Genomic DNA, 14,531 nt, shown 5'->3' on the forward strand with positions numbered 1-14,531 from the left:
CATGCCTGACATTTCAGCCAGTGAGTGCTAGGTACGCACTCAGTTTTGCCCCTGGCAGATCTGTGCTCACTATCATAAATGAGCAGTAAATGAGGAATGGAGCCATCCTCTCCCCTGTTGAAACCTTCATGTCTGGCCTTTGGATGCCTCTTTCAATCCCTCATTTGGGAGAGCTTCCACTCCACTAGGGTGGGGATGCACAGGTTGGCCTGAACCTGCGGGTGAAGCATGGGGCAGTAGCAACATCAGACCTGGGAGAAGGTGGATGTGGATGGACATCCCAAGTGCTTATGCCTATGTTCCTTATTCCTGCAAAGCTGTTAGAGAAGGACGTGGTACTCATGTCCACCTCATGGTAAGGCAGAAGCACAGGAACAGAGGAACGTGCAGGAGTCTCCCTGGCTTTGGGCTGAACTCTGAAACCCAGTCACAATTTCTTGACAGAACAAGTGAAGTGCCAATGTCAGACATAGATAAGATGAAGGAAACAAATGTTTTTGCAAACTGGGAGAAAGGAGGACTCCATAGAAATGCTTCATTCCCCTTCTTACATAATTACACCCACAAGTAGTCAGGAGGAAACTGATTTACGTTTTGAGTGCACAGTAAATCACTGTGAGAGCCAACGCCGTCTGTGCTACACTCACCAGGAATGGCCTCTGGTCACCAGCAATTGCAACTGCCAAAGTTTTCTGTCTCTGAAAGACTCAACAACAGTTTGGGCTTGGGTGTTGAATTTTGAAATGCAACTGTGCTGTAAAGCCTGCTTGGAGCATACAGTCAAACAGCTGGCCCGTGGCTGCAGGAGACGATAGCAGGTCCTCGCCTCGTCGATTAGCAAGAGCACTGCCACCCAACCTGCGGCGGCTGGGGGGCCAGTGGCACCCATGAGTGCATGCCTTGCTGGGCTTGAAAAAGAACTAAAGGAATGAAGGCTTGATGTTTTTGGAGGGGGTTGTATGCTCAACACTGTAAAGACACCCAGGGACATATATGCCAACTTTTCTTGAGTGTGTAAGGGAGCCTGGAGGCTCTCTCTGTCATGAGGAATTAACTGTACTGGACTATACGAACTGGCCCATGGATGTCTCCAGAGGCATCGTATAGGAGAGACTGAGAGACCAATGCAAACCTGCCAGCATGGTGACTCTGGTCCCAGTGTGATTCCCGAGCAAACCCTTGAGGGAGATGGAGTCCAGCTGCCTGCGATTCCTGGCTTTAGGCTGCAAGGTACAGGGTGTTCCCCCCTGCCCTGGCTATTGCCTGGTGCGAGCCGTACCCTGGGCCAGGGAACACAGAGCTTCACTGGAGGGTTCAGGAGAGACTGGTAATTGGGTGCATTAGCCTAGAAGCTGCAAGGCGTGGAAAGCATCATGAAATATGTCTAGCAGACATTCAGCAGTACAGGATGCAATACGGCTGTTTAAATCCTTCCTGCCTCCAGCTGCTGCCCCAGGGTCCTATTTGTGTTAACCAACCCCATACAGATATGTTGGATACCCTAGTGCATCTCAAATGGTACTGGACACTGTTGTTTAAGCAACTAAACCCCACCCTTAGTGGTTTCCTCAAGATCATATATAAAGCCTCTGTAAGAGCTGGGACCCAAGCCCAGACCTCTTCACGTGCTATCCAGCATTTCGATCACTGGAACATGCCCTCTTTCAAGAATGAACATATCCATATGGTGGGTTTGGTTGGATTTATTTTTGCTTTGCTCATTTTGAAATAATTTGACTAGCCAAGGGTCATTAAGGGAAGTTTTGCAGTGGATGACACCACCGTGTATGTCATGTACAGAGAAGGGGTTGAAATCCTTTCACCTAACCTTATTATACTTTCTGTATTTTTGTTTCAGCCTTCAGTGTTATTAAGTCTTTAGTGCTGGGTTTTGGAAGGAAATGCACATACTGTTTTAATATCCTTGTGCCAAGTCTCGCCCTGACTGTGAGGCAGCCTTGGGCTGTTTGTTCTGCTGTTTGAGAAAATGTGCATGTGAGCCTTCAGTATGGAAATCATATGAGACAGAATGAGAGGGAGACAAACCCCGGATTGAAAGAAAGTACACAGGGAGGTGGGGTTCAGGAAAGCAGCCTCACACGTGGCATAAGACCTGATGGAAGTCTCAGCGAGACAGCCTGAAAGTTCATCTGGTGTGCAGTGAGTGCAGCAGTAAGGTTTTCAAACTGGCTGTTTAGTGCAGCGCTTTCTAGGATCAAAAGGTTGCTGTGCTGCATATTTGGAGTGATACCTCAGTGGGGAGAGCCTGGTATCTCAGCTGTCAGTTTAAGGACTTAGCGGGTTGCTGAGAGAAGCAAGAAAATTGGGGGCCTGGGATGGAGAGAGGGGAATAAACTGAATTTGGAAGCATGAGATCAATAGTTTGTAATACATCTTTGGCTGAGGCTTGTATTGAATGAGAAACCTGCTGAAAACAATTATCTGAAAAAAATGAAGCTGCTCAGATTTCTGCTTTATAAGTCTCTCCATTGACTTAATCCCTCTCCCCATCCGTTCTATGAGTGCCATGTCCGGTCTAATGAGACCCCCTTCGTTCTTCTCGAAACTGCGCCTGTTGAAAAGGGCTTTTTCAGTCCCAGCAGCTCCCGAGGGATCCGGGGGCAGAGAAATAGAGTTCAGAGGAGCAGTGACTACTTGTGAGAGTTAATGAGGGGAAATGAACTCATTTGTGATACTTGTAAACTTGAAACCCAGTTACAGGAACGGGAAGAGGGCTGGGGCATCTAGCTGGTTATAACAAACACAGACGTACCAAGCTGGGGAGGGGCAAGATGCAGGCTCTGGAGAGCCTGGCCGTTTGTAAAGCCCTGTTTCTGGCTCTGCAGATGGGATTCCTTTGAATGAGAGTCCAAGTTATGATGAAAACAATGTACATGCCCTTTCCAAATATCCTATCCCAGGGCTCGGATACTGACAGCATGCTTTGTATCCCAGAGGTGCTTTGTACCCTCAGCTTGCAAAGCCCTGTGAGCCTTTAGCCTGGCTTCCTGCTGTGACTGCCTTTAGTGGGATGGCACTGATGGACATCAGTCTAATTCCGTATCTTTATGACAGGTACTAACAAACTGAGAAAGCTTCATAGGCCACCACTTGGTGACTTGCGCTTTACATAACTTTTTTGCCACATTGTATTTGAGCAGTTTCAAAAGCAAATATTAAGGAAAGACATGTATGACTAAAATGCACTGGTTTGTTCCTAGTCTTCCGCTGAACAGCATCCCCTTCCTATACCCCCTTCTCTTTGATCCCTAAAAAGCCAGCTACGGCTTTAAATAAACTGCAAGTGGGGGCATGGCTCTGCTTGATATCTGGCCTGCAGTGGAAGTAATGTGTCACTTCTGATTTTGTGTGGGTGCAGAACAAAGATGCCTGTGACCAATCCACTGTACAGTGCATTGGTTTTGTTTGAACAGGGAGCTGCTGAGAAGCATATTTCAAAGGGCCAGGGAAGCAGATCTTAAATGCTGTCAGAGAGAAATGATTTTACCTTTTTTAATTCCCATTCATGGTATCTTGCACTCCTACCTCATGGATGCTCTGCAATAACCTTGCAGAGTAGAGCAGACAGCATGCCAAAGACTGGCTCACCTCTGTGGGTCTCCATCCTGGGCAGGTATTGACCCATATTAGGTCAGCCAAAGTGGCTGCACATGGGCGTGTTTGCATGTAGAAGAAGGGTAGAAACAGAAAAGCAACTAGGCTGCCTGTAGCACTGCTCAGTTACAACTAGCAAAGCCTAACTGCATTTGTCTAACCAGCTTTGGTTGCTGTTTCCAATGCCAAATCAAAAGGCACTAGGTCTGTATGAGCTAATACTATCTATGTAGCTGTTGGCACAACATTTTTCAAGAGTGCAACAACCAGGAAAAGACTTTAATAAAATTAGTCCCAGATTTACTATGAATAGGAGTTTAGCCAGGTCTCATAGATGCTAGCAGGGAGAAAATATTTTCCTAGCGAATAGCAATGCAGTTGAGTAAGGAATTGAGATAAATTGTTGGGATGACTTCCAATTGTAGACTGTGGTGAATAAATGAGGTAGGTCATGCCTCCCCAGCAGCCTGGGTTTCGGTTTCACATCAGGCAGTTCCGTATCACTGTATCTGTCTCTTCTGCACCATTTGCTTCATATACTTTATGTACATTTTCCCCCCACGTCCACTCTCGTTTGTAAATATTTAATCATAAAATCCTTCTACCTTTCTGGTTCCTTGCATTTGGCTTGTGATTTATCCTGGCTACTGCCTCTGGGAGCTGGTCCTTGATGAAAAGGGACAAAGAAGACCATTAAGCTATCGTGCTTTGTACAAGGCATTATTTTTTCCATCTGTCAAAATTAAATGGCACTTGGGTTTTTCCCTTGGCCTGTCAATATTTCCACAAAATTCAGGACTGTCTAATGAAAGTCAAGGAAAATAGTTGCACAATGACATTCCCTCCCATGTTGTTATGGTGTCACATGGCTCTGTGTAAACCTTTGGGTTTTATTTTGCTTTTTAAAGACTGATCCACAAAGAGGATTACCACCGCTGCTTACTGCAGCCCCGCCACTGCTGTTGCACACATCTACCTGTCCCCAGCCTGCCCAAATAGCCTGCTGTCTTTCTGACAGAGCATATTAACACTCATTCAAATGTTTAATATATAGAAGGCACTTCAGGTATCCACAGCCTTGCCCAGGTTCATCCAGGCATCTTTATGGCTGGGACATCATCTCTGGCTGGACAGGATTTCACCACTGCACCATCTCCAGATGGAGGTGACAACTGTGGCCTCTTACGGAAAAAGCTTTGCCACAGACTGTCTCCATTTCCTATGAAAGAGTCTGTCTTAAGGCTGCTCATCTCTAAAAAAAGCAGCCATTTGTTTCCAGGACATGAAGGATCAAGGTTTTCTCTTTTTTTCTCCTTCCTCTGTGACTGTTAGGAGTAGCATGTGAAATCAGTTCAACATTTGATTATGTACATCCCTCTCTTTGTTTTCCCAGAGTGGCAGTGAGGACAGGAATGAAATACAACTGTTCTCCCCTTGTGCCATCACTAAGGCAGGTACAGACACCGAGATTTTAAGCTATTTTTTAGGTAAAAGCAACAGGAAGTCAGAGCTTGTCAGAAGAGACACCTTGTCTGTCAGTCAAAGACACATGCTCAGGTGCTTTCTTCCTCCCACTTTCAGTCTGGAAGGGAAATTGTGTAGCGGACATAGCTTTTAGAGACACACAGTAAACTGAGATAAAACTGAGAAATTGGGATCAGATGTATCCTTTCCAGGCTCTTTTCTCCCCCACCTTTGCACAGCTTTGTCCACCCTCACTCCTCTGGCCACCTCCTCATCCTCTGCAGAAGAGCCACAAGCTCCAGATGGATGGCTCAGCCCCGCTGCCGCAGGCTGTTGCTTTTCCAGTTGTAGCACAAATATAGCACTTTTGGCTCACAGGGCAAATGATGACCTGCTCCTTCATAGCTAACGGATGAAACAAATGGATATGGAAGAATAAATATAGAATTCCCATGATTGTCTTAAATTCTATGTATATTGAAAGGAATTGGGCTGGTTCTCGTGGGGCAGCAGATGGCAAGCTCAGTTGGGGATAATTCCCATTGGATTCCTGGTTTTGTGGTCACTGCTTATAAAGGTCACTAATCCCATATCTTGGCTTCTCCCTGGGGGTCATTAAATGCATTGTTTTGGATTTTGGAAATCAAACACAGTATGTAAGGATGGTATGAGCTAAGTGCTCTAAAAGGAAAATCACGTGTAATGTTTTAATATGTATTACATCTCAGACTCTTGACAAGACAGGAACATAGATGATGAATGTAATTTGTCAGTAAAATTCACTGGATATATCTTCAGGGTTTAACTCGGTATCAAAGCACGAAGACAGCACTGAAAGTATAGTACTGAAAATCAGACTCCTCTATCCTTTTCCATCAAGTAGTATTAATTATTAGATAAGTAATGATGACTTGTACCAATGCAGTCAGTACTCAGTGATAGCTCCCTAGAATGTTATTTGGATTCATGGGTAGAGCTTGCTGCAAAGCACATAGTAAATACTACAGGATTATTGCAGTTCTGCCTTGTTTTAACAGGTCAGAATAGGTTAGTTGTTGCTGGATGATTTACAGGTGTTTCAGATATAAGTTGTGCTAGAACAATGACATGGTTACTATTTTAAGCAGTGGGTTACTTGAATGTGACTTGTATTTCTATTCATGTTAAAAATCCTTACAGTCTTTCCAAGCAGTTATTAATATGTGTTATAACAACTGCGTTTGAAAAGCAAAGCCCTGGCAAGCAGAAATACAGAGTTGCCAGGCTAAAAGCAAAATATAGTAAGTCAAACATCAATATTTATGACACAGTCAGCAGTTCTGCTGAAATAAACAAGAAGAAAATCTTGTGAAAAAGCATGCAGAAGGCTGGAAACACTAGTGAGAGGCAATAAACATAATATAGTTACAATATGAAACTCACATAACTCAGAGCTTGGCTCTTCTAAGAAGAACCTGAGCACAATTAACTTTGGCTAAGCAAAGGCTTCAGACAAATGAAGCAAATGATACACTGTTGGGCAAAAGAAGGGTCGGTGAGAGGACTTTTTTCTGCAATCCTTATTTTGCAGCTGCTACCCAAATAGGATTGCAGATGAGGCATTATTGGATTACATAGAAATAGATGGAGCTGCATATCCAAGTCTTTTAATTAAGAAGTTATGAGTTAAAATTACATTATGTATCCAAAGTATTTATACAATTCCTATTTAAAAAACACTTCCATTCTGCTTCTGTTGATAAATAGACAAATAACTCAATACTTCTACAATATCTTTTATCATTATAAGACTTGTAAACCACATCATAATTCTCCCAAAGCAAGGGTTGTACACCCTGTCACCCTGGGGTGGCATGGAAATTCAGTGGGATAGTGGGAATAGTAAACAGGTAAAACCCTGTCACCCAGGGAAGGACTCAAGATCCAGTTCCAAGTTTTGATTTTCAGTTCAGTGGCAATCCAGGTTCCATTTCATAGCCTGATGTACCAGTTAAACTAGGAGAAACTTAATGTCCTACTGAGTGAAAGTTTTACTTCCTCTTAGTTGATAAGACTTCAAAACAAACTAGGATCAGTGTTGAAGAACGATGCCACAGTAGTGGGTTGCACAGTGGATGACACACTCTACTTGTAGGTGTGAAATACAGCATCAGATTCCTCCAAGGAGAGGAGAATCTGTGTCTCCTGTGCTCTAGGTTGTTATGGTCACTGCACTGTTGTAGACCTGGGGGAATACAGTTTTCTTCAATCTGTAAGAAAAATAAATTTTCCGAGTTGTTATTTTGCACCCTGGTATCACCTACCCTGTGTGGATCTGGCCCAGGTTGTCCAGGAGGGCCGTGGTGGCTGGGGAGCGGGAAAAGGCACAACCATGCAGACAGCAGGCCGTGTGATCCCATCACACTTGTTTCTGTAGGAAATGAGGCTACAAGCTGCTTGTATCACGTGCGTGTGCTGAGCAGCGCTCTGTAATCACAGTAGTAAGAAGAGCAGGAACCTATAATAGTCTTCACCAGCAAGTACCTTGATAATTTGTAGCTGCCACTACTTACGGCATATTTAAGACCTGGCCTTTTGTGAACAAGGCACCAGCAGATGTAGCTCTGGCGGCCTTTGCTTGGGACCTGTCCCCTGGATCCATCACGGTTGGGCAGCCTGGGGCAGAGCAGGAAGCCCCCAAGGAGGGTCTCTCCTCCTCAGCCACCAGGGTCTCCATTTCTCATTTTCCAGCTGCACCTTGCTCGGGTGTGTCTGTTCAGGAGGGCCCGACTGAGTAAGAAGGGTATTCCCAGTAAGGATATCCAGGGTCAGTAGAGTTGTCACCCTTGCCAAATGGTGGGATGCTTGAAGCTGCCCTCGCTGAGGGCAGCCAGCTCCTCTGAAACAGGAGCAGCAGTCTGGAGCTGCTCCCATTGTACCGCGGGTACCATGCAGTCAAGTGGAACAGTAAGAAAAATAGGCAATGGAAAATTTGCACTGAGATTTCCTCTGAGAGGCATACCTCACTGTTCTGCTGCCTCCTCTTGTGTCAGGTCAGCAGAACTGGTACGGAGTCTTATTTTTTCTTTCTTTCCTTGATAAGGTAAGATAGAGGGGAGGGAGGAATATTCATGCTGCTCCTGCTTAAAAGCTAACTTTTATATAGTCCAAGTCAGGTTTGAAATTGAAACCTCCCTGGGATAATGAAATAGGAGAGGCTCAGTTCCTATTTAGACTAACACTATTTGGTTGAGAGCAGTCTTTACTCAGGAGTAATTTGGGAAAGTGACAGGCAGACCTGACCTTGATTTACTTTGTAACATTTTGGGTTGAAATGGCAGAGTATTGAAATGTAGATTTTTTTAAAAAATCGTAAGGACATCATTAAAGAAGAGGACTCTCAGTTCTTCTCTTCAGTACACTCTGTAACGTTACAAAAATAGCAGAGGATGTAGATGCCTGACATTTATCTGCTGCCTTCTTCATATCTGTTACCAGACTTGATTGCATTTGAAGACTGGTCAAAGCAGAAAAGTAGACTGGGACTCAGCTCACATCTGAATGATTCTCAAAATGGGAAACACCCATTTATATGATATAATATGTTTGTTAAACTGTGCTTGTGGGAGGCATAGTGCTAGATTAAAGAAGATAGTGGAAATGCTGAATGAGGTGCATTTGCTAAAGCAAGTGGAGAATTCATACAATATGGAGCATATTCTACCCCATTTATTTTGGAGATACCCCAAGGTACACTGAAATGCATACACTGGGGCAGGGGTGCTACTTGATGCTCATTTATTTGAGCTCTGATCTTCAACTGAGTCACCCAAGTACTTGAAACAACTTGTTTGCCAAGTGAAACTGTTAGTTAATGTCAGTATAGTGGGGGGAAATGATTGGAGAGATGGGCAAGCTCCTCTTTCTGTCTGGAAGCATTTCTGCCTCTTTGATTGAGGGTTTTGGGAGCTGTGGATGTAGTTTCAGCCCTCATTTATTTAGGTTGGGTTCTTTCCACCCCCCAGTCCCGCACTTAGTTTGCCTGGTCTTTTTTACAGGAATGGGTTTGTTTGCTTTCCTACAATAACATCTCATGACTGGGAACCAGCATGGAACTTGTTGGGTTTGGGAACTGTTATAACCAGCTGGCAGTCTGCAAATGTTTCTGACTGCTGATTAAGACAATGCCATTGCTTAGGAGAACCAAAGTAAAATGAGAAGGCCATGTTCAAAGGTTTCATCAGAGGATACAATAACTATGCATTTGAGTTCCAAGGTGCTGATAGACGTATGAGGAGCAGATTTAGAAGAGAAAACAGAAACACTAAAATTGTCCTATTAACCAAGAAATAAAGACTTAAGGTGCATTTGTTGACTTCTCCTTTATTCTCTGAAACGCTCTCTTCCTTCTCTGAAAAACCACAGAACATCCTTCCCGCTCCCAAGGGCAAGGGGACTATTGCTAGCACAGAGCCAGCTGGCCAGTCAGTTCCAAGTGGAAAGTGCAATAGTCAAATTTTACCTGGCTGTCCTCAGTGAGAGTAGCACTGATTAGTTAATTTCTGCCACCTAAAATTTATAGGAACTTACAGAAGCTGGGTAGAACACTTGTTTGATTTAGAAGGGAAATATGGAGATTCATCTAGTGAATTGGTGTGCTTTCTGCTTTTTTCTCTTTTGGACTAGTATATGATATATAATTAGTGTTACTTCAGAGATGTTAGTGTTGCTGCTACATGCACGTAGGATCCCTTTGTTAATGTCTGTAGTATCCCTATCAGAGCGGTAAGAAAACTGAGGTTTGATTAATGAGTGGTGGCAGAGGATACTCTCTTCTGTATTTATCTGAAGGTTTACATTGGTGGAGCTCCAAAGATGGTCCCACATCCCTATTCACCACAGTCATGCCCCCTTAGTCTCAGGCTCTTACCTGCTTGTTCTAGGGGCCTGTGCCTGCTGCATGCCCAAAGATGGATGCAGCCTGACAAGGCTGTGGTTTGGAGATGAGAACCTGCAGGACCACCCACTTGTTGTAAGACAGGGAGACTCTTTAGTGGAAATCCTGTCCCTGGTTTACACCACCTGCTCTTTGCTGAGTGTCCCAGCTGTCAGGAGATGCCAGCTTTTTAACTCTGGCTCATTCAGGAGGGCTCTGGTGTTTGATATGTGTGTTACCAGCCCACATGCAAAACACAGCTCTCAAGGAAAGAAGGGGAGGAAGTTATGAATAAACCCTGAGGCAGGATTTTTACTGACTTCCTTCAATTTCCAACTTGCTCCCTGTTTCTAGCAGAGATTTTCTCTGGGACCTGCTGCACCTGCATGTTCCAAATTCAGAGGGCTGCTTGCTGGGGGTTTCAGTACAGGAAAGATACAGACCTGTTGGAGAGGGTCCAGAGGAGGACCACAGGAATGATCAGAGGGATGGAGTGTATGAGAAAGGCAAAGAGAGTTGGAGTTGTTCATCCTGGAGAAAAGAAGACTCTAGGGAGACCTTATTGCAGCCTTTCAGTCCTTAAAAGGGGCCTATGAGAAAGCTAGGGAGAGACTTTTTAGCAGGGCCTGTTGCAACAGGATGATGGGTAATGGCTTTAAACTAAAAGAGGGGAGATTTAGGCTGAATGTGAGGAAGAAATATTTTACAATGAGGATGGTAAAACACTGGAACAGGTTTCCAAGAGACGTGGTGGATGCATCATTCCTGGAGACAATCAAGCCCAGACTGGATGTGGTTCTGGGCAACTTGACCTAGTTGAAGATGTCCCTACTCATTGCAGTGGGTTTGGGTCACTTCCAACCCAACCTATGCTAGGATTCTGTAATTGCTGAAAGACTTTTACAGTGCTATCCCCCGTCCCCCCACCAAGACATTTCTACCATACAGAGAAATACCATTTGTTACATGACATGTGATACACCACTATACCTTACAGAGGAGTTTGTATGAGTTCTGTGAAGCTTTTAGAGCCCTGTGTCAAACACTCACCTCTAATCAGCACAGCAGTGAGTGTTATATTTTTGTGCAGGCTGTATAGACAGGTAGCACACAAACAATTCTGAGCATGTTTGCAAATGCAGCCTTATCCCATTGGTCCTGTTATGTGTGCAGTTTCTGGTATGTCTGTGGCATTGCTGGTAGTGGTAAGAGATCCAGAATGCACGTCTGTGTTTACCTCTGCATGTAGCTCTGTGTCTATATAATAGGTATAGGAAAGCATATGTTACACATATGCACGTACACACAGACTTCTGTCTCCTGCCAGTGCTGTGGCTGCCACTGCTGCTGGCTGCCACCATGAGCATGGGAGTGTGCAAGGGAGGCTGCGGAGCCCAGGAGCCACCATCTGTCCCTCACCCCACAGCAGTAGTGGAGCTCACCCCAGTCACCCTGGTGCCTGCTGGACACCTTGAGGATGGGCAGTGCTCAGCACAAGCCTCAGCACTACCCCAGGAGGCAAAACACAGGTAGCAAAAATAAGGCGGTGGGTGCCCTTGGCAGCAAACAAGCCCTATGCTGGGGCTGTCCCTGAGCTGCTGGCTCCCGCAGCTGTCAGTCAGGTGTGCCGGTGTTTTTGTCAGGCTCAGCGATGCTTAGGCTGAGGAGCTTTGGAGAGTGGAGGAGCACTGGGAGCCTGTGCGCTGGGTGCTTGCAGCCTGACTGCTTTGTAGCAGCCGGGAGAACTGGCCGAGGGATTTTGCTGCAACATCCTTCCCAGCGGTTAGGGGAGGGAAGCAAATGGAGCTGCAAAGTGAATCGTGGGTACCGGGGAGCGCTCCAGAGGTACCTGCTCCTTGTTGATGCTGTGGAGCTGGGATGCTGGGGTAGAAAAGAGACTGATCTCAGCCTAGCAGCTGGGCATCCTGGACTGCAGCAAGCACAGGGTTATTAAATCCAGATGACACTGTGGGAGCAGAGAATTTTGTAAGAAGTGAGATCCTCCAGATGACCTCGTCCCAGGTAGCTCTGCTTGGGATCTGTTTTTATTACAGAAGTAGAGTTGGTGTCTGATGATGTCACGCTTGGGGGGAGGGAAATAAAAAATAAAAAAAGATAGATTGCAGTCCTAACACAAGGAGGATGCAGCAAACCACATAGAGTGTCCTCTCCTGTGAGCCGAGGCAAAAGGCAGAGCCCCTAGGAGGGTCTGTCTCTCCCTCCTGCTTCAAAGAGGAAGACTGCTTGCCTTCTGTAAACGGAGCTGGCTGTGTAATGCATTATACATCGCGAGGTTAGACCTCTTCTGATTTCTTAAGGGAAAGGCTGTTTTATTTCTCAAGTGGTGCCGGCAGGGATGCTGTAAGAGTGCATAGACGCATCCTCTGTCCCACACTGACACTGACCCGCACAGTCAGCTGCAGACCGGGAACTTGGCGAGGAGTGAGGACCAAATCTGAAGCCAATGCAGGGGGAGATGAGCAGCCTCAGCTTTTTTAGCAAGTGAATGGGGAGAGGGAGGAGGGTAGTATGAGCAGTGATGTCATCTTTAACCAGTTCCTTGCAGAGCCGGGGAGTGAAGTTAGAGGAAAGAACTGCAGTCTCAGAATGGCTCTCAGCCTTCACTGGAGACTCTAAATGACTGAGGGTCTCCACAATGGTAATTCATTTTCTTTCCTATGCAGAACTGTTCTGTTATTTTGGGTCAAGCAGAGGGCGTTTTTTTTTTTTTTGTTTTTTTTTTACTTTTTTCCTCTCTTTTGATATGCTTTGAGGGTTTGACTTTAGCTTTTGCCTCCGGTTTGTTAAATACCTGACAGGTTATTGGAAGTTTTGCCTGGGCAGTTTGAGAATTTTTCTCTGGTGTGGGAATCCATGTCGTTACAGGAGAGAGTTTAGCATGCAGCTTTTCCGCTACTCGTCAGGAGGGGAGATGCAGAGGTTGCCAAGCACACAGCTTTCTGCATGGGAAATGTACTTTTAAAATCACAGGTGGAAAGAAAGGGACTCGGCTGGCATTTGTTGCTGTAATGGATGGCATTTAATGTTGCTTGTAAGATGCAGAAAGACTTCTGGTCAACTGTATAGATAGACATGAATCTTGCTTTGGTGACTATTTCTTTGCTTTTGATTGCCAGGTTTCTATTACGAGCATTTTAATTCTAGTGGAACTGAATGGAAAATATCAACCTAGGAGATTCTGGCTGTTTGAGACAGTATGCACATGTATTTTTCTTCATGGCATGCATTAACCACTTGCGTGCCGCTCCCTCCACTGCACTTGCCTTAATGGCTGTCTTTCACAGAGATCAGAGGGCTGCCTGGCTGCGACATGGGCAGTTAGCAGCACACAGGGTTATGCTGCTTGCAGCTCCTGGAATCAGCAGAAGCAGACAAGCCATTTTTAGATAAATAAGGTTGTCAAGGCAGGTCCATCAAGGGTAAAGTGGCTTAGCCAAAATGGCAAGTGGGGAAGAGCATCCCCAGTTTATATTTCCAACTATTCAGCTACTGGTATCACTGCCATCGTTTGGGTTCATGGTTATTGTGATGCTGCTTGGTGCAAAGGCAGAGGCTTGTAATGCTGAGAGTCTGGTTGCTGTGGAAGGCTCATAACATTCTTTCCTTTCTGGGCTCCTGTTTGCCAGTGGTGAGACTTGCTTGTCTTCTCACCCAGGAGAACATCCAAGATAGGTAGCTGAGGAAGCCAGACCTCAGTTTTGCTTACTAGGAACTTGGGACATGCATGTGATAACCACATAGTTTGTGATGCAGCCTATCATGGCAACTATAAGCTCAAAGACAGGAGATTTGGGCTTGATAATTAGAGAGGCAGAATAGAAATGGGAACATTGTGACACCTTCTGAATATGAAATGTTCCTTCAGGAGGTACCTGCTGCTGGTGAAGGCTTGAGGAATCAGTTGCTCCCCTTGAGAAAGCTCTCACTGAAGAGTATCCGGGAGGAATAAAACTCGTTTTACCAGTTGTCATGAAGATGCTGGCAGCCCTCACAGGGGCCATTTTGAACTCCTCCCCCTGCAACACACCATGGTGCAGAGGGAGAGTAAATCTGCTAACCTCTTTCTTCTGCCGGTCCTCCCAATATTAACGTTGTTGGAATATGCAACTTAGTGTTGGAATATGTAACTTAGAGCCAAAAGCCAAGCTTTAAAACTGGCATGTTTCTATCAGCGTGTTTTTCATCCAGATGTATGGTTGCCTTCACTGATAATGCTTATATGGGGGGCAGTGTGCCTGGCATGTGGAGGGAATGGATAACAGGCTGTACTGAGCTAGTCACCATGGCATATGGAAGTTTTCCATCTCTCTAGCACTAGGCTGAATCTGCTCCTGTGGATAGGCAAGTTTGTTTTCCTCTGATTTTAGCGTGGCACCCTTCACCAGTAGGAAATGAATGCATTTTAAAAGGGAGAGTGAAGAACTGTGCGTCTGGAGTAAGCATTGGTTCATCTTCCTCCTTTGGGGGCTTAGATATTTCCCCTGCCCCCTGCCTGGAGTATTCCAGGGCACTAGTT

The 14,531-nt window shown here is 45.3% G+C and overlaps 1 protein-coding gene across 4 annotated transcripts in view; it reads left to right on the forward strand.

The window, feature by feature from the left end:
• The window catches only part of NHS (NHS actin remodeling regulator), a 255,417-nt gene that overhangs the window by 194,514 nt on the left and 46,372 nt on the right, over positions 1-14,531 (forward strand). Inside the window, exon 1 of one of the 4 annotated variants that reach the window (XM_061453172.1) lies at positions 12,109-12,287. The exons of 2 other annotated variants lie outside the window; for them this stretch is intronic. In XM_061453172.1, the coding sequence (XP_061309156.1) occupies positions 12,269-12,287 (19 nt within the window). In that variant the 5' untranslated portion in view covers positions 12,109-12,268. Of the gene's footprint in view, positions 1-12,108; positions 12,288-12,322; positions 12,654-14,531 lie in introns of those variants that run through there. One more of the 4 variants, XM_061453171.1, reaches the window with a different exon arrangement.

Source organism: Pezoporus flaviventris, unplaced genomic scaffold (genome assembly GCF_033815535.1).
Source record: "Pezoporus flaviventris isolate CSIRO_AGI_PZ_B2104156 unplaced genomic scaffold, CSIRO_AGI_Pfla_v1 ptg000015l, whole genome shotgun sequence".
Classification (NCBI taxonomy): domain Eukaryota; kingdom Metazoa; phylum Chordata; class Aves; order Psittaciformes; family Psittacidae; genus Pezoporus; species Pezoporus flaviventris.